Source organism: Carassius carassius, chromosome 26, assembly GCF_963082965.1.
Source record: "Carassius carassius chromosome 26, fCarCar2.1, whole genome shotgun sequence".
Classification (NCBI taxonomy): Eukaryota; Metazoa; Chordata; class Actinopteri; order Cypriniformes; family Cyprinidae; genus Carassius; species Carassius carassius.
In genome coordinates this window covers 7,859,806-7,885,505 of record NC_081780.1, presented here as the reverse complement: position 1 = coordinate 7,885,505, position 25,700 = coordinate 7,859,806, and the positions used below count along the sequence as shown (strand labels likewise).

Sequence of the window (25,700 nt, the reverse complement as noted above, 5' to 3'; positions counted from 1 at the left end):
TAAATAGTCTTAAGTTTATTACTCTTTATTAATCAAAGAATGTGTGCGTGTCCACATGTTTCAAAGAAATTTAAATAAAAGCTACAATTTGCTGATATGATTATATCATGAAATTGGTACAACAACAATAATACAAATAATAATTTGTATTCATTTATTTTGTATTATTCATTCATTCATTCATTTTGGGCTGATGCAGTAATATAGATCCTCATTTTGTACCAGATAAATAGTTTCGTAACTTTATTAGTGAAAAACAAACTCATTTCACACTCCTGAGTGCAAATATATGGAACTATTTAAATCATTTTATTTTGCTTTATCAATTTCTTTTGCTTTAAATCTTCTTTTATCCTCTCTAAAACAGCTTCAGTGAAGTTAGCTAGTTTTAGCTAATTAAGGATAGCTTGAGTTTAGTTCAACTGTTAAAGTAGGACACTTTCAAAGTCACTTCTTTAGTGCAGAGGGCTTGATTTATGTGCATCAGGTGGCCATTCAGATCACGTTCATCTCCTGCTGGCAAAAGAGAAATGAGTTGAGAAAAAAAAAAAAAAATCAATGGACTGTGTCCATGAGGGGCCGTCATCAAAATTTTGATCAACTCTCAAGTCCCTCCTCCTCAAACCTGCAGATAATTGTGTTCCCCGTCTTCCTTTGTCTGAGTCAAGGTGACTTTAATAACGTTAATCAGGTTTGTAATGTATCTTTAGCGGAGTGAGGGGCCTTAAGACCAGCCGCTGATTGACCGAACAGACAGAAACCCAAACTGTCATCAGCAAATGCCAATTACATGTGAAGTTTATGCCGCAAAACTCTTAATGGCCATCCATAAATAATATCCAGATTAGATGGGCAATTGTAATCTTTGATTGTTGATAATTATGGGCCTGGCACTCAGGGGGAGAGTTTGCTCATAATACACGAGAGGTGTCCTAATGTGTTTGTGTTTTGAGTGCCTTTGCAAAATGCACTCGATGAAAGCAAAACACACAATCAGATCAAATTAGCCAAGTGCTGGCAGTCTGTCGTTTCCGACGGGCTCCACCTTAGACAGAGCCGAGCGCGTGAATTTTTGCAGATTGGGTCCAAATTCATCCTATTGAAAACAAGCAGTGGGCTGCTTTCCGATTTCATCTGTGCTTTGATTTTCCTGGGTTACCGCCTACGCTGTCTCTAGATTAAATTGACTGATTTTTCAAGTTTCCGACAGCGTTTTGTAAGTTGTAATTCTTGTTGTGAACCTTATTAACATTGTGCCGATCACCCTCTGCCTTTGTTAGTTTTTGTTACTTGTCCTTGAGCCGCTCACTATTATATTAAAACTATGAATAATGCTGCTGTTACAAGTGGCTGTTCGTCTGTTTATGCAAGTGTGTTTTTGCACACGTATATATGCATGGAGAGCTGCAGAGCCATTATAGAGAGCCCAGAGGAAAGGCAATTACCCAGAGGGCACCCTGCTGCAGCCAGTCTCAGAGCGATACAAGCAGTCAGACAGTTTCCAGCTTCTCCACTGTGGCAGCCAGCAAAACTTCTCCCTCTCTCTCTCTCTCTCTCGTATGACTCTCTCCTTTTCACTCCCTGATTTCACAGTTAGATTTACAGCTGTCACAGCGGAGGTCAAAGAGAAATGACATAAAAATCAGTTTCTATATCCCCACTCCTGGTTGATCTCGCTTATGGTGTAATGACAGAGTGAAAGCTGCTGGTTTATCGGCACAGTGCTGATTTTTGTAGATGGCAGTGAGGGGAATGGTTAAATTGATAAAGCTGAGAGCCAATGGCGCTAGTAGTCTTGACACATTAACTCTCAAATTACTAGGTTTTTTTTGTTTGTTTTTTTTTTTTTTCACTTTTTGATGTTACTGTTGCTGTTGCAGTGCAGGAAAAAAGTCAAAAATATGTTTTATATTTAGTCTTTATAATACAATTGTATTTTCTATAATAATAATAAACATTTTGCTATTATTATAATAATTATTATTATTATTAATGCAGTATATAGTTGTTATTTTATATATTAATATATATATATATATAAAAGAGTTAATTTGCAAAAACAGATAAATGTTTTATACTCAATGTCAAATCATGTCTAAATCAAACTGCAGTTGGGTTATTTTGATTAGGTTAAACTAGACCTAACCTTAACCCCTAACACAATAAAACATAAAAATACATGATTTTTTTTAAATTATATAGTTTATGTAATGTGTATGTGTGTACTGTTTATATTTATGTATATATAAATACGCACAAATACAGTATTAAATTACATGTATATATTTTTGTTTAATATAATTTATATTATATAAATATATATTGTATAAACATAAAAAATTAATTGATTGTATTTATATATATATATACATAATAAATATACACAGTTCACACATATATATTATATATAGACATATATATGTAAACAAACTTTAATTTTGGATGTGATTAATCGCAATTAAGTGTTTGACAGTTGAACACTGTTAACATGAACAATTTTTTACTTTATGTCTGGTATTTGGTTATGTAATGTATTTTTTAGTGATGTGTTTATATGATGTGCTTACAGCAGTAACATCTCTAAGGTGTTCACTGCAGGTTGACTGACAGCCTTTAAATAAGCAGGGACAAGGAGACTGCCGGCCCTCTGAGACTTCTGGTTTGGGTGTGTGGATGTCACTGTTTGCCCTTCTCACGAACTTCGTTATCCTATATTCAATTATGTATCAGCTGGGGGACCCACAGAGCAAATGAGAAAGAGAGTGAGGACACCATTTTCACTCATAATGAGGCAACAGAAAAAGCTTGTGTGTATGTGTGCAGTATGCAAGTGTGTGCACACTCTAAAATTTGAGCAATATGTTGCCAATCTATGGAAATGCATCACTTTGCATTCAGATTACCTGCTGAGAGACAATGAGGTAAACAATAAACCTTATGAGATGTTTGTTTCTTGAAATATGGATTGAGCTATTCAAACAATGTCAAATAATGTACATTTTATTAAAACTATATTTTTGAAAACTGTTCTATATATTTAAACGGTTTAATTTATTAAAACTACATTTTAAAAACTAAAAATATTTTTATATTTTATATATGACATTTTCTAAATAAAAAACCTTCCCTCCAAGTCTAAAAAAATAAGATATTTCATTAAGTGTTTTCGGCTCATTAAAAGTCAGTCAGGTGCAATGTTGGTTTGGATCCCATTGTCTTTCATTGTATGGAAAAAGCAGCTAAAACATTCTTCAAAATATCTTCTTATGTCTTCCACAGAAGCAAGTCATTCATACAGGCTTTTTAACTCCCTGGGGGTGAGTACATGATAAAAGACGTTTCATTTTCTGTGATTTCTAGTTAAAACTAGAGGTTTTGAATAATCATAAACCAAGCTCCACAAACTAAAAAAAATCAGTATGTCTGCTTCTACTAGAACATGATTTTACCCTATTTGTGGATTTTAGTGGACAGATGGAGCCGGGGTTTGCTCTCTCAAACTGAGCACCTAGCAACAGCAGCATGGCCGCCTGCCTATTACAGCCCAGTGAGTTAATGGCAGTTCCCTGAGGCGAGAGAGAATTCCATCTCCCTTCTCCGCATGAGTATTCTCATTTTCCTCCTCCGTCTCTCCGGGTAAAAATGGCAACAGGATGCTGTGCTCTTGATTTTTATTTAGTCCACACCTTCTAGGATCCTCAACCTCTATGCAGACATCTATCCCTCGCCGCATACGTAGTGCTGTTATTTGTGATGCCGATATCGATCCTCTGCTGTTTTCTTGTTCTCTGCTTGTCAGTTTGCCCTCTGGACAGCAGACCTTTGGGAATGTGAAAAAAAGCTGGATGCTGGATGTTTCACATCCCTCAGTCCTCTGCTCATCTGAGCGATCCGCTCATGGCCTGAGGCTGAGCCCAGACATCAACTCTCCACCGTCTCCATGTTCCAGAAGTTCATCACACATTTGTCACTCACCCTCATTGCTCTGACTGGACACATAGACATTTGCAGAAAACCTGAAATTATTATATAAGGGTTCTACTAAAAATATTAGTCAATAGGTAAAAATGTACATATATTCTTTTTTAAATCTTGTTCAAAATGATTTTAAAGTGTTTTTCACCAACAATTGGAATAGAATAGAATACAGCCAGCTTATTTATGTTTTTATTATTATTATTTATTGGATGACTTATTTCATGATTTAAGTCGAATCATGTTTAAATTAAATGTTTAGTTGTGTTACTAGGTATTGTTGAGGACCTCACATGGGACTACAAATGTAAAATAGCCTGGGGGCTAACTTTGGCATATGTACATAACTGAAAAGCTATGTTCATTCATATTGTCCCTTTTAAATAAATAAATAAATGATTTCTAGTTGTTTTGCTGATGTAAATTAATAAGTTAGAATTTTTTATTATATATTTTTTTTAACAAAACACATACAGGCTGCATTTATTTGATGAAAATGTACAGTAAATTATAAAAATAAAAAAGTCACATATTTGTTGCTACCCTCATTTCTCTGACTGCACACACAGATTCGCAGAGAGCCTGAAATTATTATATAAGAGTCCTCCAAAAAAAGTGTCATGATATGCTGCTGGTAGGAACGAAGGAGCCATGGATAAACAAGACACATGTACACAACTGATAGACCCAACAAACACAGACTGAACAGACTGGGGCTTAAATACACCGGATACCGTGGGAATTGGAAGGAACACAGGTGAACAGAATGACTAATTATAGGGGAGAAACTGGGTCATAGAGCACATGAGCAGGGAAAACACAACAAAGAAAGTACAGGGGCGTGACACACTAGGCAAAAATGATCACATTAGTGTTTTTCGAAGAGAAGAGAAGAGAAGAGAAGAGAAGAGAAGAGAAGAGAAGAGAAGAGAATTAAAAAAAAAACATGTTATTTTAAGTTGTAATAAAACAAATGAATGTCTAAAATAATTATTATACTTTTTATATTATATTATATTATATTATATTATATAATATTATATTATATTATATTATATTATATTTTATTATATTATATTATATTATATTATATTATATTATATTATATTATATGTAAAATATTATTATAATAAAAAAATATATAAAAGTTTTGAAAAATTAAAACAAAAATAAAACAATTTAAACTCTTTTCTATTTTAATATATTTTTAAAATATGTTCTTAGAATGGTACGGCTAAATTTTCAGCAGCCATTACTCTTCAGTGTCTCACGATGCTTCCAAAATCATTCTAATATGCTGATTTGCTGCTCAAGAAATACTACAAATTATTTTATAAGACTTATTACATTATATTACCTTTTTTCCATGTTATTTTAAATTCTATTTCATCAGAATTCCGAATAGCTGTCAATGGAGAGAGAGAAAAAAAAGCTTTTTTTTCCCCTCAGATGATTTTGTTACAACATCTATCAGCAGAGGCTAACTAGTTCATGCTACCTAGCTAAACCTTGACCCCTTTATAAAAGGTTTAAGTGAATTCTCTGCTCTCTAAATGCACATATCTCGATTTGAAGCAGTACTAGAGAAGAATCATGGTGCTTCATTTAGACGCGAGCGTTGAATTACAGCACTACTGCAGTCAATCAATATAATTTCTTGCACATTTCAAGTAGTCATGACACAGTCACTTCTAGCCTTGGAGGGTGGATATGAGAGGCTGACAACATTTTACAGCTTATTTAGGTTACAGTAGCAGAAAGGGTTTGAGACCGGATTTTGGGCACTCTATAGCTTTGCTTAGAAGATCAAAGCCCCTCTGATCCTTAATAGGTAGCTATCAGGTGCTTGCTTACATTTAAAGGGGATATGTTGCATGTTCTTGGCCACATTCTTTTATAAGGAAGTTTGAAATGCTAATGCTGCTATCGCTAATGCATCAAAAAGAAATGGTAAAAAGCTGGCTTTACTTATCCAGCTTTCTGGTGTTGATTACATGGGCCTTTTCAGAGAGTGAGGAGAGGAAGCTTAAATGCACCCAAGTGAATAGCAAAGATGGTTTGTTGGCAAGCTTACCCTCTGTTGACTCTTTTATGCTTTGACATTGACCTAAAAGGTCTTTGGCAAATTCCAGACTTAGGGTAGGAAACAAATGAATTCTTATAATTGCAAATGGCTAACAGTGTTTTTATCCGAATGTTATTTGAATTTGATTGATGAATACAAAGACTTTTTTTTTCTTTGGAAAAATGTCAACTGATGAATGAGAGCAGCAACATGTATTAAGAAAGTAAATAGGGTCAATTTTGATTTCCTGTTGACTTCAAAGTGAGAGCCGATAATTAGAAAACTTGTATTTAGAAAAGTTGTATAGATGCATTTATCAAGTGCCATACTAAAGCACCAGATGCTGCAGCGGCTGAAAGAGCGTTAAAATGTGCTTACAAAGTCAAAATGAAAGTAAATGAAGTATAAAGGAATGTTTAAACAGTGACATGGGTGAAAAAGGTTTGAGCTTTATTTTGTCAACACAACACATATTAATTTGTCTGGGAAGATTTCCCACATCTGTGTGTGTGTGTGTGTGTGTGTGTGTGTGTGTACTGTGTATATTTACTGTGTATATTCATTTTTGTTTTTACTGGTTTGTCATGAATTTTTTAAGTTTATTCACACATATATAAAATTTTGTGAAACTCAAAAAAACATGTCCTGGTCACTTTTAACCAGAATTGTTTTGTTTTTGTACTATATTCTAAATTAAGAAAATGGAGACACATAATTTATTTATTTATTTATTTTTAAAAAAAATGTAATTTTCACATGGTTTTCATAACAGGTACACACATTCTCTTAACAAAATCTCATTACGGTAATGTATTTGTTTTTATTTCATGTTATAATTTGTGTCGTTCTCAATAGTGATTATCTCTAATCTAATATTAAAATGCATTTAATTTATTAAAACTGATTGCATTATAGCAAAATACTGTAATAATATTTTTATTTAAATAACCATTACATGCAATAAAATCAGTACTGTTTTGTATAAATAAATGTTAAACTTTACAGAAGTCTCATGCTCACCGAGGCAGCATTCATGTCATCAAAATACAGGGGGAAAAAAACAGAAATATTGTGAAATATAATTTAAAATAACGGTTTTCTATTAAAATATGATATAAAATGTATTGTATTAATGTAATGCAAAGCTGATTTTTCAGCAGCCATTACTCTAGTTTTCAATGCCACATGATCCTTTAGAAACCATTCTAATATTAAATTCTAAAACTTAATTGTAAAAGGATTAAAATCTTAATTATATAAAAAAATAGTTATAATATATAAAAATTATATATATATAATTATTTGAAATAGTATTTTTTCTATGTTTTTCTGTATTCTAGTAATGAGGGCGAAGTTTTTTGCATTTTGGTGTTAAGAGTTTTGCGATAAAAAAAAATTACTTTATAATCATAAAAATAATGCAAAAATATCATAATGGTCCTAAAATAGGCTTTGTTTTCTTTTACTATGACCCAGACATGTTCTTGACATGTTGATGAGATTCACCCACACAGTGAAAACATAGTGGGCGGTGTGTATCATCTTGTAAGAAATGTTGGACAGTAGTTGGGTGATGTACATTCTGATGTAATGCGCTGATAGTGCAACAATCAAAGTCATGCATTCAGGAAGATATTTGGCCTTTCATGAGAAAATGAAACACACACACACACACACACATCTCACTTCTCTCCAGGCCCATTCTGCAAATACCAAAGCAATTAGAAAGGGAGAAGAAAAAAAATAAATGCTTGCATCAGAGAGCAGAATAGCATTTGTCAGGTGTCTTCACGTTGCCACGACAACAGAAGCAAGAGAATTATTCCACACATCTTGACAGATGACGTCACACAGCCTTCTGCCTGTGCCTTATCTGTCGGCTTCAGCAAAGAGAAAAAAACAAACAACTGCCTTGGTCTGTCACTCACAGCATAAAACACCTGAACACGGCTCACACGGTCCGAGCAGAGAAACCTCACACGCCCTTCACACGCTTGACCCGAGAGCCAGAAGCAGCTGTGCGATTCCTCCGTGTGCCATAATTCTTGCTTTGTCGGCTTCCTGAAAGCTCTCATTCAGGCCGGCAGCTGCGGTGGACGTGGTTCTCATTAGAATCGGCCCGCTCTCTCCAACAGAGCTTTTAACAAGCGTCTTGTCTTTCTCAGGCCTGAATGGATTGCTGATTGGTGTCACTGCACCGTGAGCTGAACCCCACTGAAGTCCAGCCCTTCTGATGAACCATTGATCAAACCAGAGGATGTGAGGAAGGGGGGTGAGAAAGAGGAAGGGCGTCCACCAGCAGGAGGGAGAGCTTATACATCAGAGATCAGGTCTGGATTCCAGCTTTCTGGATTCTCAAACCACCCTATTGAGACTCATAGCCAATAACAGGAAGTTAAGACTAAGTGGTGCAAAAACACTTTTAAATCTGTTTTAAGATTAAATTGATCTTTAAAACAAGATCAATTTACTGAAGAATTAAAACTGCATGAGATATTAAACTCCGTTGGCAAGTAGTTTTCTTCTTGTTTTTAGTATAAATGTAACAAGATTTACTGAAGTTTGTGCTGAAAATACTTTGCCAGCAGGGTACGAAAAATACAATCAAGATCCTTTGAAGACAAATAAATCTTATTATCCTATTATTTTCAAAAGTTTTGCATCTCAAGTAAATTTGAATTGTGTTAATGATGTTTAAGGACATTTTTTACTGGTAAATAACCAAAAACTTATGAAAATTATGTTGTTGATGACAAATTGTGTGTTCATAGAGATTATCTAATGATAATTATACAGTAGTTGACTCTGCATATTAAATTAGAAAAAAAAACACAATTAACCTGACTGGCTGCTTAGTGTCAGATGTACTGCACTAGTCTATTCTAACAGTTTATTTTAGAAAGTCTTAGCCTTGCCATAATGAAAATATATTTTCAAACATTTCAAAATATATTTAAATAGAAAACAGTTTACAATTTTTCAAAACTTTTGTATCTTTTGAATTATAATAATATTTTACAATATTACTGTTACTTTATAATAAATTACTGTAATTTTTAACCAAATAAATGCAGCATTTGTGAGCTTATATAGTATGTAATTTAATATAATATAAGTTTGTTTCTTTGTCATTTACTGTGAAATTTACCAAATTTTCAATGTTCCTGTGGCTCTGTGGTAGAGCATTGCATTGGTAGAGCAGTGCAAAATATCTTATCAAATAAATACTAAACTGAAATATATTGTAAAATATAAATATTTTAATAAATATTATATGTTAAATATATTTTATTCTAAATATTTTAATAGAGGAGTGTGTTGAATATCTTATTTAAAATTAATATAATAAAAAAAATTGCACTTCCAAAAAACCAAATTGGCCATCAATAAAAATGTATAAAGAAATTTGTTGTCTTCACACTGAACGTACAGCTACAAAAATGTATTTACCAAACAGCTCAATGTTTTGACCAGGCAGGTCTTCATCCAGCATGATTCTTTAATACCAATACAAGCATAAAAATTTACTATTATTGGCTGAAATGTAGGTATCTTGACAACCCTACTGCTGGTAAATTACGGTGTGGATTACCACAGTTTTGTTAATCATATTTGAGTGAGCTATTTTGCATTGCCATGACAGGTACATTGAGAACAGCCAAAACTGTATTTGCATTTTACTTTTTATATCATATATCCAAATGCATGAGATTAGCCTGTACTTTTTCAGGCCTTAAAATGGTTTTTGGCTTTGGCATTGACCCACTCATATTGAGTAAAGATCATCCGGTGTTTATCACACTCTCCTAAATTCAATGCTAATCTAATGAGCAACTGAAGGGATCAATGTCTGTCTCAGCATTTCAAATGCATTACTTGTCTTATAGCTCAGCTTAAAAAGAATCCCTATGATTGAACTGCTCCAAAAAAAAAAAAACATTCCCCAAAGACATCAAAACTAGCAACTACACACCACAGAGATGCTACGATTTGGAAGAGAAATAGCAATGGGAAAAGTGTTTGGAAAGATTGAGCCATTCTTGATGACTTCTGCGAAAGGAAACTCCAAATAATGAGGGAGTAAAACACAATCTTTCTGCTTGTTCTATCCTTCACTTCACTACATTGTGCAGTTCTTTGATGGTGAAATCATCAGCACTCCATTTTCAGGAGACTAATCTGCATGCCAGAATATAAATTGGGCTGCGAGAAGGAGGGAGAGGCAGAAAACAGAGTGTCATTTCCTCTTGACTAACAGCCCTCGCTATCTATTCTTTATCCGTCCACTTCTGCTTGTAATTGCACAAAGCAGCCGCATTCATCTGACTGGACGTTTTACCCACAGTTCCAATGCAGTTCTCTTACAGCTGTTCTCTGTCTTTCAGGTGCAGCATTACTACTGGTATTTCTTCAGTGTTTCAGATGCCTCCAACCATCCTCCTCCACTTCCCTGCACAGCAATCCCAATGCCTCCACATTGTTCACCTCGCAACCTGTGCCAGGTTTCATCAGGGAAAACAGAAAGACAAACAACGTGGCTCACAATAACTCCGGGTCGCGCAACATTCTCCGATTTCAATTCTGCAGCACGGTGCCACGTGAAACGCCGACATTTATCAGTCCCGCAGAAACACAGACGGCTGTCAGCTGAATATTATAAGCAGGGCTTGTGCTTTCTAGCATTAAGGGACAAATTATAACAGCCCTAAAGCAGTGTGACAGGAAAATAATTATATGTTTTAATTAGGAAGAAGTATTCTGGTGGCTTATTTTCAGAGCGATTTCCAGGCATGTTTTTAAGTCAGGCTAAAATTACATTCACAACTCTTTCTATTTTCATAACGTGACATTTTTGTGTCAACTGAAGTTGATATATATATATTTTTTTTTTATCTGCAATTGAGTTGATCATAAAAAGTGGCCATTTGCATGCATATTACTAGCATGTTGGCTGTTTATTAGTATTCATAACATGCATATTAAAGGGTTAGTTCACCCAAAAATTTAAATTAGCCCATTAATTGCTCACCCTCAAGTCATCCTAGGCGTATATGACTTTCTTCTTTCAGACGAATCCAGTAGGAGTTATATAAAAAATTGTCTTTGATCTTTCAAGCTATTATGGCAGTCAGTGGGTGTTGCAGTGCATCAGTCCAAAAAAAAAGTTAAATTAAAAGCATCCATCCATAAATAAAAGTGTCTCACACAGTTCCGGGGGGTGAACAAAGTCCTCCTGAAGTGAGCCAATGCGTTTTTGTAAGAAAAATAACCATATTTAAAATGCAATAATCAATTTAATCTAGCTTGAGCTCACTGTTGTACATGGAAGCAGCACTGAGCGGATGACGTATGAGGTCGGCGTTGCGCAAGAATGAAGAATGTTGGAGGAGTTCAATATAAGCCAAGAGGAGAATGGTTTTTCTTTGCTAAGGTAAGGAAACATTGCTTCCTTTGCTCCTGTTAACAAATGTTAGTTTTCATGAGACTCACCAGCGCATGCACAACGCCAACCTCATACGTCATCAGCCCGGACCTTCACTTTAAAAAATAAAAACCTCTCCAACTCAAAATTTTCTAGTGACTGGTCACATCTAAATTTTTCAATTGGCCTGAGTGAACTTATAAAATTTAATTCAAACTAATTCAATTTGGCCAATTGAAAAATGTAGATGTGATCAGTCAATAGAAAAAATTGAGTTGGAGTCAGATTTTTATTTTTTTTTACAGTCTTCTGTGTACAACTGTTGGCGCAAGCTCCATTAAAGTGATTATTACATTTTGAATATGGATATTTTTCTTACAAAAATGCATTGATTCTCTACAGGAGGCCTTTGTTCAACCCCCGGATTAAAGTGATTATTACATTTTGAATATGCATATACAAAAATGCATTGATTCTCTACAGGAGGCCTTTGTTCAACCCCCGGAGCCATGTGTGACACTTTTTATTATCGATGGATGCTTTTTATTTCACTTCTTTTGGACTGAAGCAATGCAACACCCACTGACTGCCATTAAACAGCTTGAAAGATCAAAGACAATTTTTAATATAACTATGACTGGCTTCGTCTGAAACAAAAAAGTCATATACACCTAGGATGACTTGAGGGTGAGTCATTTATGGGCTAATTTTCATTTTGGGGTGAACTAACCCTTTAATGCTTTATTTTGCATGACTATATTCTAGATCCCTTAACCCTCCCCAACACCTAGTGTAAACCTAACTACTACAACAACTACCTTACTTGCTATCAATAAGCAGCAAATTAGGAGTTTATTAAGGGAAAACCCTAATCAACTCCTTGGAATCACCTTTCTGCTCATGGTTATCTTTGTAAATTAACCCATAAAATATATTACATTTTACCTTGAAACTTAAATTACTTTCTTGATGCCACTGACCTCCATCAAGTCCTTAATGTTCCCATTTTTCTGATGTTATTTCAAGAAGTTAATAATTTTGTTGCCGTCATAACATACATCAATCAATCTAGATTGTGATTTCGCAGTACATTACCCAGAATGTTGCATTTTGGAAAAAATTGCCTTGAATAGAAAAAGTTGCACTTTTGCACCAGAAATTAAACCCAAAATGGCTCAGATTAGAGCACATGCTCCATAGAAAACGTCAGGAAATGCACATGTTAAATTTATTGAAGAATCACGTGACCTCCCCAGCCAGAGAGCTTTCATGGTGTGATGAAAATGGTAGCCAATGATCATATTAGAATAATTTCCAACAGGAGGGGAAAAGTTATATAACTCAAGCTGTTATCAAGCAGGGTGCTAATTTCAAGTCGGTCATATTCTTAAATGCACAATCAGATGTCTTATTTGAACTAAGCGAGAAATATTCTTCCCGCACTAATAAGGGTACTTTACACTCTCTGAGGCCAAATCATAATCTACTGGTCCAGGCACTCTCTCAAGTCACATTTCGCTATATGGATATTTGTTGCAAATGAAAGGCGTAACAGAAAATGAAAAGGGAGGTTATTGGATACCTCATTTATTTCGGCATCATTCCTCCTAGGATCTTAAATGCCTCCTGGCCTTGAAAATTACTGAACGTTTTCCCTTTCTCTACACTTTATTGAAAGTCACACCCAATTTCTGTGATATAATATGCTTTGGAATAAAATAATTGTAAGAGGAAATTCAAAGCAATAAAACCTGTACTGCACAGTCTATTCCTTGTTCCCAAGAGATGTAACCCAGCATCCCACTTCAACACCTGTGTATTTGTACATATCCCAGAGCAGCTTACTTTTTGAATCATGAAGGTGTGGCTTCTTCCTCTTATGGCATCCAATATAAACACTGAAAACAAGGAAGCCACATCTTTTGAGATCCCAAGTACAGTCCAATCCTTGTCTTCACTCACCGAGAACGGATTTGGAGGGCCCTTCTTGTAATAAGTTGAGATTTCACATCCAGATAACATTGTGAATATGCAAAATGAGATCCAAAGGTCACACTGAAATCTGCCCTTGATGTAAACTGCATACATGTTGTGGTTTCTCTCAATGTCCATTTGTGTTTGCTCTCTTTATCTCCCTCGCATCCCCAAGGCCACAGGAACCTCCTATCGTTAGGTTTGCCTGTTTTAACGGTGGGAGGTTGAGTATCTCTCTCGTCCCTTTTAATGTGTTCTAGGTCTAAAATGTCTTCATCATCCCTGATGGGTGTCCCGCTGGGAGGCAGGGACAGATGGTGGACAACGAGATGGGTTGGCTGTTTCTGCATGATCTCACCCTCCTCTCACACTCTCACTCAGATAGACTTTCTCAATTTTCCAAAAACTCCAGATGCCGCCATCTTTCACACCATTTCCTATTTCTGGTCGCCCTTTTCGTTGTGCAGATATTTGTCTTTCTGCAAACTACTACCATAAATAATTTCCTCTGGGCTGCAATATGTTGCTATACTGTGGAACATTTAAGAGTGATATCACTAAAAGGAATATATTAGTATGGTGCTTACCAAGTGGTGAAGTCATTTTGACATCAACTGACACAAATTGCAAATTTCCAGAGGTCCTGCAACAGCTGAGCAACTGCTGTTGAGCTGCTGTGAGAATAGGAATGCTAGTTTTTTTATTACAGTTTTTGCTTTTTGGTTTGTCTATTGAAGAAAATAGCTTTAATTTTGCATGTCATATCCATTCATGTTAGTCACTTTTATGCAATCTGATCTAATTTCAGTTGTCAGAAATGATATTTTAGTTTATGAAAATGTAAACTGAATATGTAAACATTTTGTAGGTAATTTAAACTAATCTATTTTTACAACTAATTTTAAGTCACAGTTTTTCACTAAAATCTAATTTCAGTGAACAGAAATCATATTTTAGTTGACGAAGTATTCAAACATTTGCTGTGTTAATTTCAAATGTAAAAAATTCAACAATATATGTGAGTTGTACGTTTTAGTGCATTGTTGTGGAAAGATTCGCAATGCGACTTATATTAAAAAAACATAAAATGTATTACATTTCTTAATTAATAATATTTTTGTCACATTTTCGGAAAACAGTTCAATTATTGTCTAGATGTGCATTTTTCGTCTTTATTATTGTTAAGCTATTTCTTTCTATGAAATCATCCTTTTAACTTACTTATAGTACTCGTTGCTCATTAAGCTGTAGTCAAAGAAAGTATTTTCATTTAAATTCCAAAACGTAGAATAGCGAGATTAAATGGAGCATGTTTCATTTCCAATGAATGACTTCTGACCCCTTATCTGTGCATGACTGTTTTGCTCTCTCATACATCATTCTATTCCTCCCTCTCTCTTTCCCAAGAGAGGATCCTGGGAAGAGACAGAGAATAAGCTTCCTCTGAGAGATGGGCGATGCCATTATAAGCACAGTCAGCACATTTCATAAAATGATGTGCTTGCAACCCAGATAATGATATGAATAATCATAAAAAAGATATGTAACTGTAGGATTCACACATTAATTTATAAAGTATGCACAGATAAAGAAAACAGCTGATTATCTGAGCAGTGGAGGTTGGCTAATGACAAATTGTTCTTTATGTTTCATTATATCTCACACAGGCAAAATGTGACTTGCATCATCACCCCTCGCCCAAGGTGAATGGCAGAGATGGTGTAGAATAACACTGCATTATTCTATCAATGCAACCCCCATCCCAAATCAGCACGTAGTATGTGGCTGGCAGGTGCCCCAGAGAGTTAAATGAGCTTTTGCTGATGGTGCAACACACATTCGGCTGCTACTGCATACATTCATGTAACACACATCACTAAATCCCTCTTACGTAATCGCACACACATTAGGCACAGGTACCAGAGGAGGTGACACAATTCAAATAAGCTTGTTTTTTTATTTCAGAGGGCTTTTTGTGCTGCTGCTTTGCCAGAACATGTACAAATATGCAGACAGAGGCTTTGCGTGTAACTGGAGAGTGTGTGACTCTCAGCAACTCTGGGCCAATTGTGACTGAAACACAGCCTTCGGTGTTTGGGCTAGCACAGTTTGGGGCTCAGGAACTATTTATAGAAATCCTTGTGTGTAGCTATTAATATATTCATTGCATATGCCTCTAACCAGTGAGAAGTAAATTAACCTAGTTTGGTGGAAGATAATATAGCCCAGAGTGTGAGACTAGCCATAGGGCTTCACACCTTTTTATGCAGGGGATTCGTCACTCCTGCTAACACATGAGTATTGAACTTGACATTTTTTTTTCCTGTTCATTTTTCATGTCAGTGCACATGAATGGGGCTGTAATGTCTATCACATGCCTCTAGTTGTGAAGGCTGACGTTAGTTTGTGTATGTCTAAAGTGTATACATGAAAATGTTTCAGTAGTTTACTAAATACTGCACTGGAATATTGCACTGGATATGCTGTTCCTGTAGGTAATACAAGTGCTTGAAGGGTAGCAAAAGAATAGTGCCAAGATTTCAAACTTTCAGGCTGCCAATTAATATTTGTTATAGGTTGGCTATATATGGTTAAAAAGATAACTAGTCCGAAAACAATTTAGTATGCAAGTATAACAATGGCACCATTACTGCTGTTGCATTTTGAATGCTGAATATTCCGTTATATTTGATTCACTTGGTGTATATTTTATCTCAAAATTGCTTAAAAAATTAGGGATTTCCATCCAAAAGAATTAAGGAATCAAAAACAATCCAAGGGTATTGGCTGTTTTGCACAATATCACATTTGCACAAATATTTACCTTAAGGGACAAAGTTACAGAGTACTGCCATCAAGCTAAGTGGCAAATATTTAAGTTAATAATCAAATAAATAAATACATTTATTATTGTTGTGCCATTAAATGTTAGACTTTTATGTCTTTTAAGTCTTTTATGAAAGACTTACATAAAATGTTAAATTAAATAATTAAATATATATATATGAAATAGGTATGTATACAGTATACAGTATGTAGAAAATTGTGTATGCCTCTGAAAAAATATGGGTGAAACGGACAATTGGTCTCTATGACTAAGATAGACTAAACAGTGGTTTGGGCTGAAATAACTGTAGAAGCTTAAAGTTCAGAGTTACCCTAAACCAGATGTTTTGAGGAATACCAATACTCTTCTGACATAAAAGCACTATAATCTGCATTGCACACTGACAGACACAGCACATCACTGTCCTACCTTTTCGAATGAGGTCCTCGATATCTTGATCAAATCCAAGCCGATGGCATCTGCTCCACAGGCCCATGTTGGTGGAGTTATACTGCCTGCTGCACTCATCAGCGGCGCTCATGGCGAACAGCTGCCGTCTGTTCCGCGCCAGCAGCAGCTTTTCCTCCCAGCGGTCCAGGCGCGAGCGGCTCGCCCGCAGAGGGAGGCTATTGTTGGGGATGTAAATAAAGCCAGGGTCTTTCCGGCGGCTGGAGAAACTTCGGCACCGCTCTCGGTACCTCCGGGCGTCCGTCTCGTACCAGTGGTCGGAGCAGATAGCCACGGCCAGCATCCCGAGCGCGCAAAGGGACAGAGACAGACCGGCGTAGAGCAGCAACTTCCCCGCAGCCATGCTCGCGTCGCGTTCGCTCAGAGCCCCGTCAGCACCACAACAGCTTGGAGAGCTCCTCGGCGCGCAGCCGCATCCCGCCGGGCGCGCGGACAGAGAGAACGGGTGTCAGTCGGTGCAGTGGAATTTGTTTCGGAGAGCTCTACCGACAATATTTAAGCCTTTATTTAATGTCCATCCGTAGCCCTTCCCATCCAATACCAGTGAATGAAACCAGACGAGACGATTCAGCCCAGTCCTCGAACCAAGCCTTTCAAAAGAAGGCAGAGGAAGATTTGTTTATATGTTTATATTAAAGCTGATACAACACTCTTTAAATGGGGTTTCAATCGAGACATTTTTACAAAATAGCCCAGGCGTAGCCTACCATTGCGTCACCTAAGATTTCGTGCGTCTATCATGCTGTAGGCTATTGAATTAAACCTCCCAGAAAATGTATGTGAGGGTACAAACTATTCTACGTTTCAGTCGTGTCTGCAAACATGTTAATAACCAATAGTTAGATTAGCTGTAAGTTAAGGCCTGTTCACACCGAGACGTTAACTATAAAGACAACGATAAAGATATATGGCTAACTCTAAAAATCGTTCTCAGTATTAAAGTATAGCAGCGTCCAGACCATAGATATAACGATAAAGGCAAAGACAAACGATAACATTGTAATCACTTTCAGAACGATTTTTTTACAGTTGATGAACGATATAAAAACTATTTTTTATAGCATCAACTTTACAGTCAAACAAGTTTCAAAACCATATTCCATCCTTGTTTGAGCATGTCGTAAAATAAAAAAAAATGTTTTGTATGTAGGCCATGTATGATCAAAATAAACCAAAACCAGAAAGAAAATAAGTTTTAAAATAAAATTCAAAAAAGTTGCCTTTTAAATTAAATTAGATACAAATCAAAGAGAGGTGTCAACTTAATATGAAGGTATTTTTGAGTCAAAACGACTGAACTACCTTCATAACTTAAGGGCTTCTTGTTCTTAACTAATTTTAAAGATTTGTATACGATTTTTACCTACACCATTAAATAAAGTTGGGTTAAGATTTAAGCCATCTGTATTTGTGAATAAAAAAAAACATAATAGAAAATTTATTTACAGCCAATAAAAATCAATCCTGCTATAGCTCGAGAATTTAAAGGGGCAGACGATATTGTTCACTGGTGTGGACGCTAATAGTCTTTATAGTTATCGTTCTTGGTGTGAACGGGACTTAGTCAGAGGGCGATTTTTTCAGCTGTGGCCAAAAATCGCGTTCACCTGACTGAGGCAGTAACCATAACAGTTTTGAGCTTTCTGTTGCGATCATCGAGTGATAGGAGAGAGCAGGAACGAAAGTAACAATGTGAAATTTGTATCTCCCCTACAGTAGGCTATTTATCGTCATTATAAATTCACAACACAAATATATAGCACACAACATAATAGTTTTCATAGTTCGTATAATAAATTATCAGTATGTGCTATGCCAAATGACAATCTACGTTGCTTAAGACAACCTTCAAAAATGGGCTTCCTATTAAAACTCATTTAAGAAACCGACCAGTTCTTAAATAGTTTTTGATTCATTTCAAATGAACAGCCAATTGTTCGGGAATCGGAGTGATTACAAAAATAACTAAAAAAAAAAGCAGCTCATATTTTTTTCGGGAGTTGGACTACACTGGTGGAACAGGTCCGCGTTTCTCGATAACGATTGTTAGAGTTTAAGATAGTTTTCTACGAGTCATTTTACTACTTTCTAGGAGTCGCTTTCAATTTGTCGAGTGCTGAAATGTCATCTTATAGAATGGCTCGTAATCACGCTCGTTTATTGAAATGTTCGGACATAATAACAATTATATTACATTATATTATTACATTTATACCTATAATGTTATAGGCTACTTTACATAATAATATACACAAAAATATATATTCTAGTATAAACTACCTAGCCTATATAGAGTTGTTTCAGAGTTCAATACATTGGTTATCGTGCACGTAAGTAAAGATATGATTAACAGATATGGGCTTCATTTCCCAAAATCATTGTAAGTTTAAGTACATCGTAGACCCATTGAAACCAATGGAGCCACGATCAACTTAAGCTTACGGTGCTTTGGGGAAACGCAGCCATGAACATTTTTTAATTCACTAAAAAGAACCGGCTCATAAGAGTCGTTCTCAGACTACGTTGGTCGCGCTATAGATTAGGTAAACATAGCTAACAATGCTGAAAACTGTCGGAGTATAGGCAATTTAATTTCTGTTCGCATTAGCGGAAAAATAATTAATGATCAAATGATTTAATGACGTTACTGAAGAACCGTTAACAGCATTGATGATGGATTCGGTTCTGGTATTGAACACATGAAACCGGTTCCGAACCGATTTTCGGTTCCCAACCCTTCCCATAACATTTAGCCTATACCTGGTGCTGGCAGACTATAGATTTTTGTTTGTTGGTTTTTGTAACATAGGTTACAAACATCAATGCAATTACAAACATCTGTTTCATAGAAATGCACCATCGCAGTCAGGTTTATTTTCTCATACATTCTCTTTAGAGGATGCATGAACATTTATCAAATTGCTGTCTGTTAAAGAGAAAATGTATTAAGATGACTCGACATCTGTTCATTCAACCAATTCAACTCAGTTTAAATCGCGTTAACATATCAAAACAGTAAATTATTCCTGTGAAGGAATGTGAAAATAATAATGTAGGCTACAGCTATGCTCTTATAGCATCCATTGTTGGAAAACCCGCGGGTCCCGTTTCGAACTGGTCTGATAAAGTAAATTAAATTATGTACTCACCCCAATTAAAGCCGATAAAACGGGTTCACTCCACTCCAATAATGCACATCCAGCCCATTCTGTGTTTGCAGTCACTGTAGGTTTGGCAATACTGGATATGCACTGCCAAATAATCCTATTTAACACACAGCGACACACTTTTATAAATGGTCTACGCTGGAAATATAAAACCGTTCAACGACGCCGAATCTCAGACGCTTCACGTTTAAATTAGTGTATCGTAATCAGAACATTTGGCGGATGGTGCATCCTCCTCCTCGGTCAATATGGTCCCAGCATCCTCCGTGCATGTTGCCTCCGTCTAGGAAAAACAGCGGTGATGATGTCATGCTGTCAATATGAGATGCTCATTGTTTATTAAAGCGGCTTCTTAAAGGAGTCGCACTACTGTTCTCGGTCCCGTGTCGAACTGTAACTGGAGTTGCCTTGCTGGCATTCTCTCTTAGATTTACGCATACTGAAGGAAACCGGTGTCTTTCATGAATAAATAATCAAAGCTTTCAGAATACTTTATTTTGTCATTCTGCATTATCAGAGCTATAAAATAACCTAAAAAAAACAGACCCCCAAAACCCTTCTTACTCATAAAGGTTTGTTATTTGAAACCACTGTGCACTATCCAGAACCAACAGCAGTCACGTATATTGATGAATAATGAATGAGAGCCGTGGCATCTGTGTGAGTTGAGGCCACTATGAGCCTTTTCTTTTTTATTGGGTTGCCCACACAGCCTTCAGATAATGTACATTCTCATGTACTTATATTTGTGTGTAGGTGTATGTATGTGTACGAGATTGATATATATGAGGCTACACATTATTAAAGATTCAGTTCATAATGAAACGGTAAAAATCAGCAGCCCATTTCTTAAATGCATGTAATTGTTTTTACCAGATTGTTTTCTTACTAAATAAGAAAAATGCAAGAAACAATATAGAGCACTACAAAATATTTGCACTACAAGCTGACAAATAATTATAAATGAAACAATATTTTAGATGTTTTGTATTTAAAAGTCAGTATCCGAGTAAAAATAATGTCAGGTAGGCCTATTTGTCTCATAATTGAACAGAATTGAGGGAAACTGGATAAAAAGTGATCTTTATCCCATATTTTAGGCATAGGCCACTACTGACATACTGAAATATTGAATGTGTCATAATTTGTCTGAAACAGCATAATATTGACGTGGATGCATTGGATTGACTCTTATTACACATTCCGAGATGCCTTTTCTTTATTGAAATTTGTTGGACTGTAATTGTCTTTAGGACAGTATGAATGACAACTTGACAGCTAAATTTTAATTAAATTTTAAAGGGAAGCAAAGTGTGTTTGGAACTTATTTCCAGCTAACAGTGAAAATGAACAATGTAATCTAAAAATGCAGCCGATATACACAAGGCAATTTGTCTTGTGCTTTTCTAGGATGTGTTATCTTGTTCCTTTTTTGTCAGTAGAATTGTGTTAATAGATACATCCTCTGGAAGAAAAAAAACAAGACAAAACGTGATTGTCATGCTAATCCAGAGAGCTGTCCATCAATTTATTTATATATTTATATCATACGCCATGTGTGCATTAATTTCTTTAATGCATATATCGCCATCTAGTGCACAAAGATATCAGAACAAATCTAGTGTTCGTCACGCAGCCCTAATAGGGTTTTAAAACGTTTTATGTGAAAATAATAATTAGAAGAAGGAGAATAGGGCTCAAAGAAGTATTTTTTAAATAATTGTTCTATAATCACATGCTCAATACTTGGGTTTTCGGTTTAATTAAAAAATGTAATAACGAAACTGTTAACACGAAAGTTCAATTTAAATAAATAGATGTAAATGATTCTATAAAGTTATCCAAAAAGTAATTCTGATGATTAAATAATTACGGCACACACAGACTTCGACAGAACTCTTATCTTTGGCAAATATTCGCATACGGAATGATTACACAGGCGTACGACTTCCTGTGACGCACTAGACCTTTTCTCCTTTTTCTACAGTGATCTTTCTTTTACTTTCTATGACAGTGATGAGGCTTAGCAATTCAAGCTAAAAATGTATTTAAAATGTACTAAATGTAATATTTAACGCTGTAAAACTTAAGTCACAAATAACTGACTGTCTACAAGAAATCGTTTTTATTTTATAATGATAATGGCCAGGTCCTTTAAGCAGTAGTGTTTACAACTAAATAAATAAATCTGTAGCATAAGTAAATCATAGTATAACAGAAGGCTCTGCTCTCTTCTTTAATTTTCATCAAATGTAACCTGTGGTAATTTTAAGTGTGAAAAACGCACAGTGCTTGACCTTTTAAACCATATTTTAAGGACTTGAGAGACTGATAGAGGAAGAGGAAGCGCAGCGCATGCGCATCACGTTCTCTAGTGTGTGTTTGAGCGTATTAAAATTGAACTGTCAGCTAACCATAAACGAATATTCAAAATAGTTTCTGAATATATTTTGTCAGTACTTCTTGTCAGTCCACATGCCTTTATAATAAAACATATGTTTTTGAACCTTGACTGCTTCTCTCGGGATTTTTGAAAGGGTAAGAATACAAATTTTAGGCCTGTTATCTGCTAACTTGGGTATATTATACAAACTAAGCACATGCAGACTCTTTAATAATTACACAACTGTGATTTAAAGATATTAAAATAGTATTATATTTTATAAATGTGTATTTATATGATTTCCATGAAGACATTATCATTCTACTGTATTTCTCTGTGAAGATGGCTGGTCTGTCTGGCTATGCCCTGCGCGTGGCCCGTCTGAGCGCCCGGATATTTGGAGATGTGGCCCGTCACACAGACTCCAAATCTATGAAAGTGGTAGAGTTGTTTAAAGAACCCCCGCTGGCCCAGAGAAAAGAAGTGTATGACTGGTATCCCCCACACAAGATCTACTATTCAATGACTCAGAAGCTCAGATTCATGGGGCTTTTCAGGTAAACTCTGCTTCTTATAGTGCAGCTATGAACATCTGATCTTGAGATTCTTCTGTTTTTGCAGTTAACCGCTCTTTGGTATTGTTTTAGGGATGAGCACCAGGATTTCAAGGAGGAAATGAGGCGCTTGAGGAAACTGCGGGGTAAAGGAAAACCCAAGAAGGGAGAAGGGAAGAGAGCCGCAAAGAAGAAGTAGACCAGCACATTTCATCTACTATCTATGAAAGGACATTATGAATGGAGAATCTGATGAAGAAGCTCTGGACACGAGTTGTTCCTGTATGCAGGACATGTTTATGACTGTGGTGATAAGTTCTATTAGTTCTATTTTGCATCTTCATTTAGCAATACCTTGACATGGTTTGGCAGGGTTCTCACTATGGTTTTCTGAAGATTTTTGCAAGTTTACAATGTTGGGACATCCTCAGAATACCTCACCAACACCACACCAGATTTGTTTCCCTAAGATTACACTGAAAGAGTACATAAACCCTATAGGCCAAAGCCTGAGCTACATTCAAGAAATAATTCATATTGTTATATTTTTGGAAACAAATCAATATCCATATATTGTAATGGACCCATAATGGAAATAAGTAAGTCAGGATACGTCAGCTATTGAAATAATTATTTGCATATATGCCTTTTCTGCCTATTGCATGTATATGCCAGCTGCTGTATGCCAGCACCTTTTTACGTGTATCTTAAAAGAAAAAAGAAAGAAAGTAAAAGTTACATGTTTTTGGCTAGATACTAGAAAAAAGAAGTGTGTATGTGCTCTGTTATCATATTTGATACATCAGGTTTTTATGGTACATATAGTATAATATAGTGAGAATATGGAGCATCTTAACCTTTTTACTTCATTAAAAATATACAATTTGGTGCAGTTATTTAAATGACAAGTGTGAAACAACTGAAAATATGTCATATTGTAGGTTCTTCAAAGTAGCCACCTTTTGCTTTGATTACTGCTTTGCACACTCTTGGGATTCTCTTGATGAGCTTAGTCACCTGAAATGGTTTTCACTTCACAGGTGTGCCCTGTCAGGTTTAATAAGTGTGATTTCTTGCCTTATAAATGGGGTTGGGACCCTCAGTTGTGTTGTGCAGAAATCAGGTGGATACACAGTTGATAGTCCTACTGAATAGACTGTTAGAATTTGCATTATGGCAAGAAAAAAGCAGCTAAGTACAGGAAAACAAGTGGCCATCATTACTTTAAGAAATGAAGGTCAGTCAGTCTGAAAAATTGGGAAAACTTTGAGAGTGTCCCCAAGTGCAGTCACAAAAACCATCAAGCGCTACAAAGAAACTGGTTCACATGTGGACCGCCCCATGAAAAGAAGACCAAGAGTCACCTCTGCTGCGGAGGATAAGTTCATCCGAGTCACCAGCCTCAGAAATCGCAGGTTAACAGCAGCTCCGATTAGAGACCAGGTCAATGGCACACGGAGTTCTAGCAGCAGACACATCTCTAGAACAACTGTTAAGAGGAGACTGTGTGAATCAGGCCTTCATGGTAGAATATCTGCTAGGAAACCACTGCTAAAGAAAGACAACAAGCAGAAGAGACTTGTTTGGGCTAAAGAACACAAGGAATGGACATTAGACCAGTGGAAATCTGTGCCTTGGTCTGATGAGTTCAAATTTGAGATCTTTGGTTCCAACCACCGTGTCTTTGTGCGATGGAGAAAAGGTGACCGGATGGACTCTACATGCCTGGTTCCCATTGTAAAGCATGGAGGAGGAGGTGTGATGGTGTGGGGGTGCTTTGCTGGTGACACTGTTGGGGATTTATTCAAAATTGAAGGCATACTGAACCAGCATGGCTACCACCGCATCTTGCAGCGGCATGCTATTCCATCTGGTTTGTGTTTAGTTGGACCATCATTTATTTTTCAACAGGACAAATACCCCAAACACACCTCCAGGCTGTGTAAGGGCTATTTGACCAAGAAGGAGAGTGATGGGGTGCTGCGCCAGATGACCTGGCCTCCACAGTCACCGGACCTGAACCCAATCGAGATGGTTTAGGGGTGAGCTGGACCGCAGAGTGAAGGCAAAAGGGCCAACAAGTGCTAAGCATCTCTCGGGGAACTCCGAGTTTTGATGCCTTCAGTGTGAATCTACAATTTTCATAGTCATGAAAATAAATAAAACTCTTTGAATGAGAAGGTGTCCAAACTTTTGGTCTGTACTGTGTGTGTGTGTGTGTGTGTATATATATATATATATTGGAACCTTTTTTTTTTTTCAGGATCCTTTATTAAAAAGAGCAATTTCTAACTATACACTTGTTCAAAAGTTTGGGGTCAGTAAATTTTTATTTAAAAAATTAAAACGTTTATTCACCAAGGATGTGCTAAATTGTTTAGAAGTGATTGCAAAGACTTATGTTGTTAGAAAAGATTTATATTTTAAGATTTATATACATTTTATTCATCACAGAATACTGAAAGTATAAAATATTTGGCAGCACAACTGTTGCCAACATTGATAATTCTAATAATAAATCAGCATATTAGAATGATTTCTAAAGGATCAAGTGACACATTATATTGGAATAATGGCTGATGGAAATTCAGCTTTGCATCACAAATCATATTCTGAAGGGTATTGAAATAGAAACCATATTGTAATAACATTTTGTATGTTTGTATATACACACACACACACACACACACACTAAAAGGCTTTATAATTAGGCTACTAAAAGTATGAACTATCAGAAGGCAAGTAGAAGAATGTTTTCAGCGACGTTTCGATAATGCTGCTTAGAAATGTAGACACTAAATATGATACAGTAGACTATAGGGTTAATTGTTTTTTCAGAAAAACTGTACACCTCTGTCTACCTGA

The 25,700-nt window shown here is 35.9% G+C and overlaps 3 protein-coding genes across 3 annotated transcripts in view; 1 reads left to right on the top strand and 2 right to left on the bottom strand.

Annotated features, from left to right (window-relative positions):
* The window catches only part of LOC132105680 (transmembrane protein 178B-like), an 89,374-nt gene extending 69,113 nt beyond the window's left edge, over nucleotides 1-20,261 (bottom strand). The window contains exons 1-2 of the mRNA XM_059510977.1: nucleotides 19,881-20,261; nucleotides 16,693-17,321 (exon numbers count right to left, since the gene is read on the bottom strand). Of these exons, the coding sequence (XP_059366960.1) occupies nucleotides 16,693-17,074 (382 nt within the window). The 5' untranslated portion in view covers nucleotides 17,075-17,321; nucleotides 19,881-20,261. The remainder of the gene's footprint in view (nucleotides 1-16,692; nucleotides 17,322-19,880) is intronic.
* LOC132105679 (cryptochrome-1-like) overlaps nucleotides 1-25,700 on the bottom strand; it is a 140,310-nt gene that overhangs the window by 72,051 nt on the left and 42,559 nt on the right. The window lies entirely within an intron of this gene.
* LOC132106263 (small ribosomal subunit protein mS33-like) lies at nucleotides 21,915-23,154 on the top strand. Its single transcript, XM_059511896.1, has 3 exons — nucleotides 21,915-21,942; nucleotides 22,624-22,838; nucleotides 22,929-23,154. The coding sequence occupies exons 2-3, from the start codon at nucleotides 22,624-22,626 to the stop codon at nucleotides 23,032-23,034; spliced, it is 321 nt and encodes a 106-aa protein (XP_059367879.1). The 5' UTR covers nucleotides 21,915-21,942; the 3' UTR covers nucleotides 23,035-23,154.

Bases quoted from the DNA above. Each gene is read 5' to 3' on its own strand.
- LOC132106263 (XM_059511896.1), top strand. From the start codon at position 22,624: ATGGCTGGTCTGTCTGGCTATGCCCTGCGCGTGGCCCGTCTGAGCGCC. The intron at 22,839-22,928 runs GTAAACTCTGCT...GTATTGTTTTAG, and splicing joins AGATTCATGGGGCTTTTCAG to GGATGAGCACCAGGATTTCA.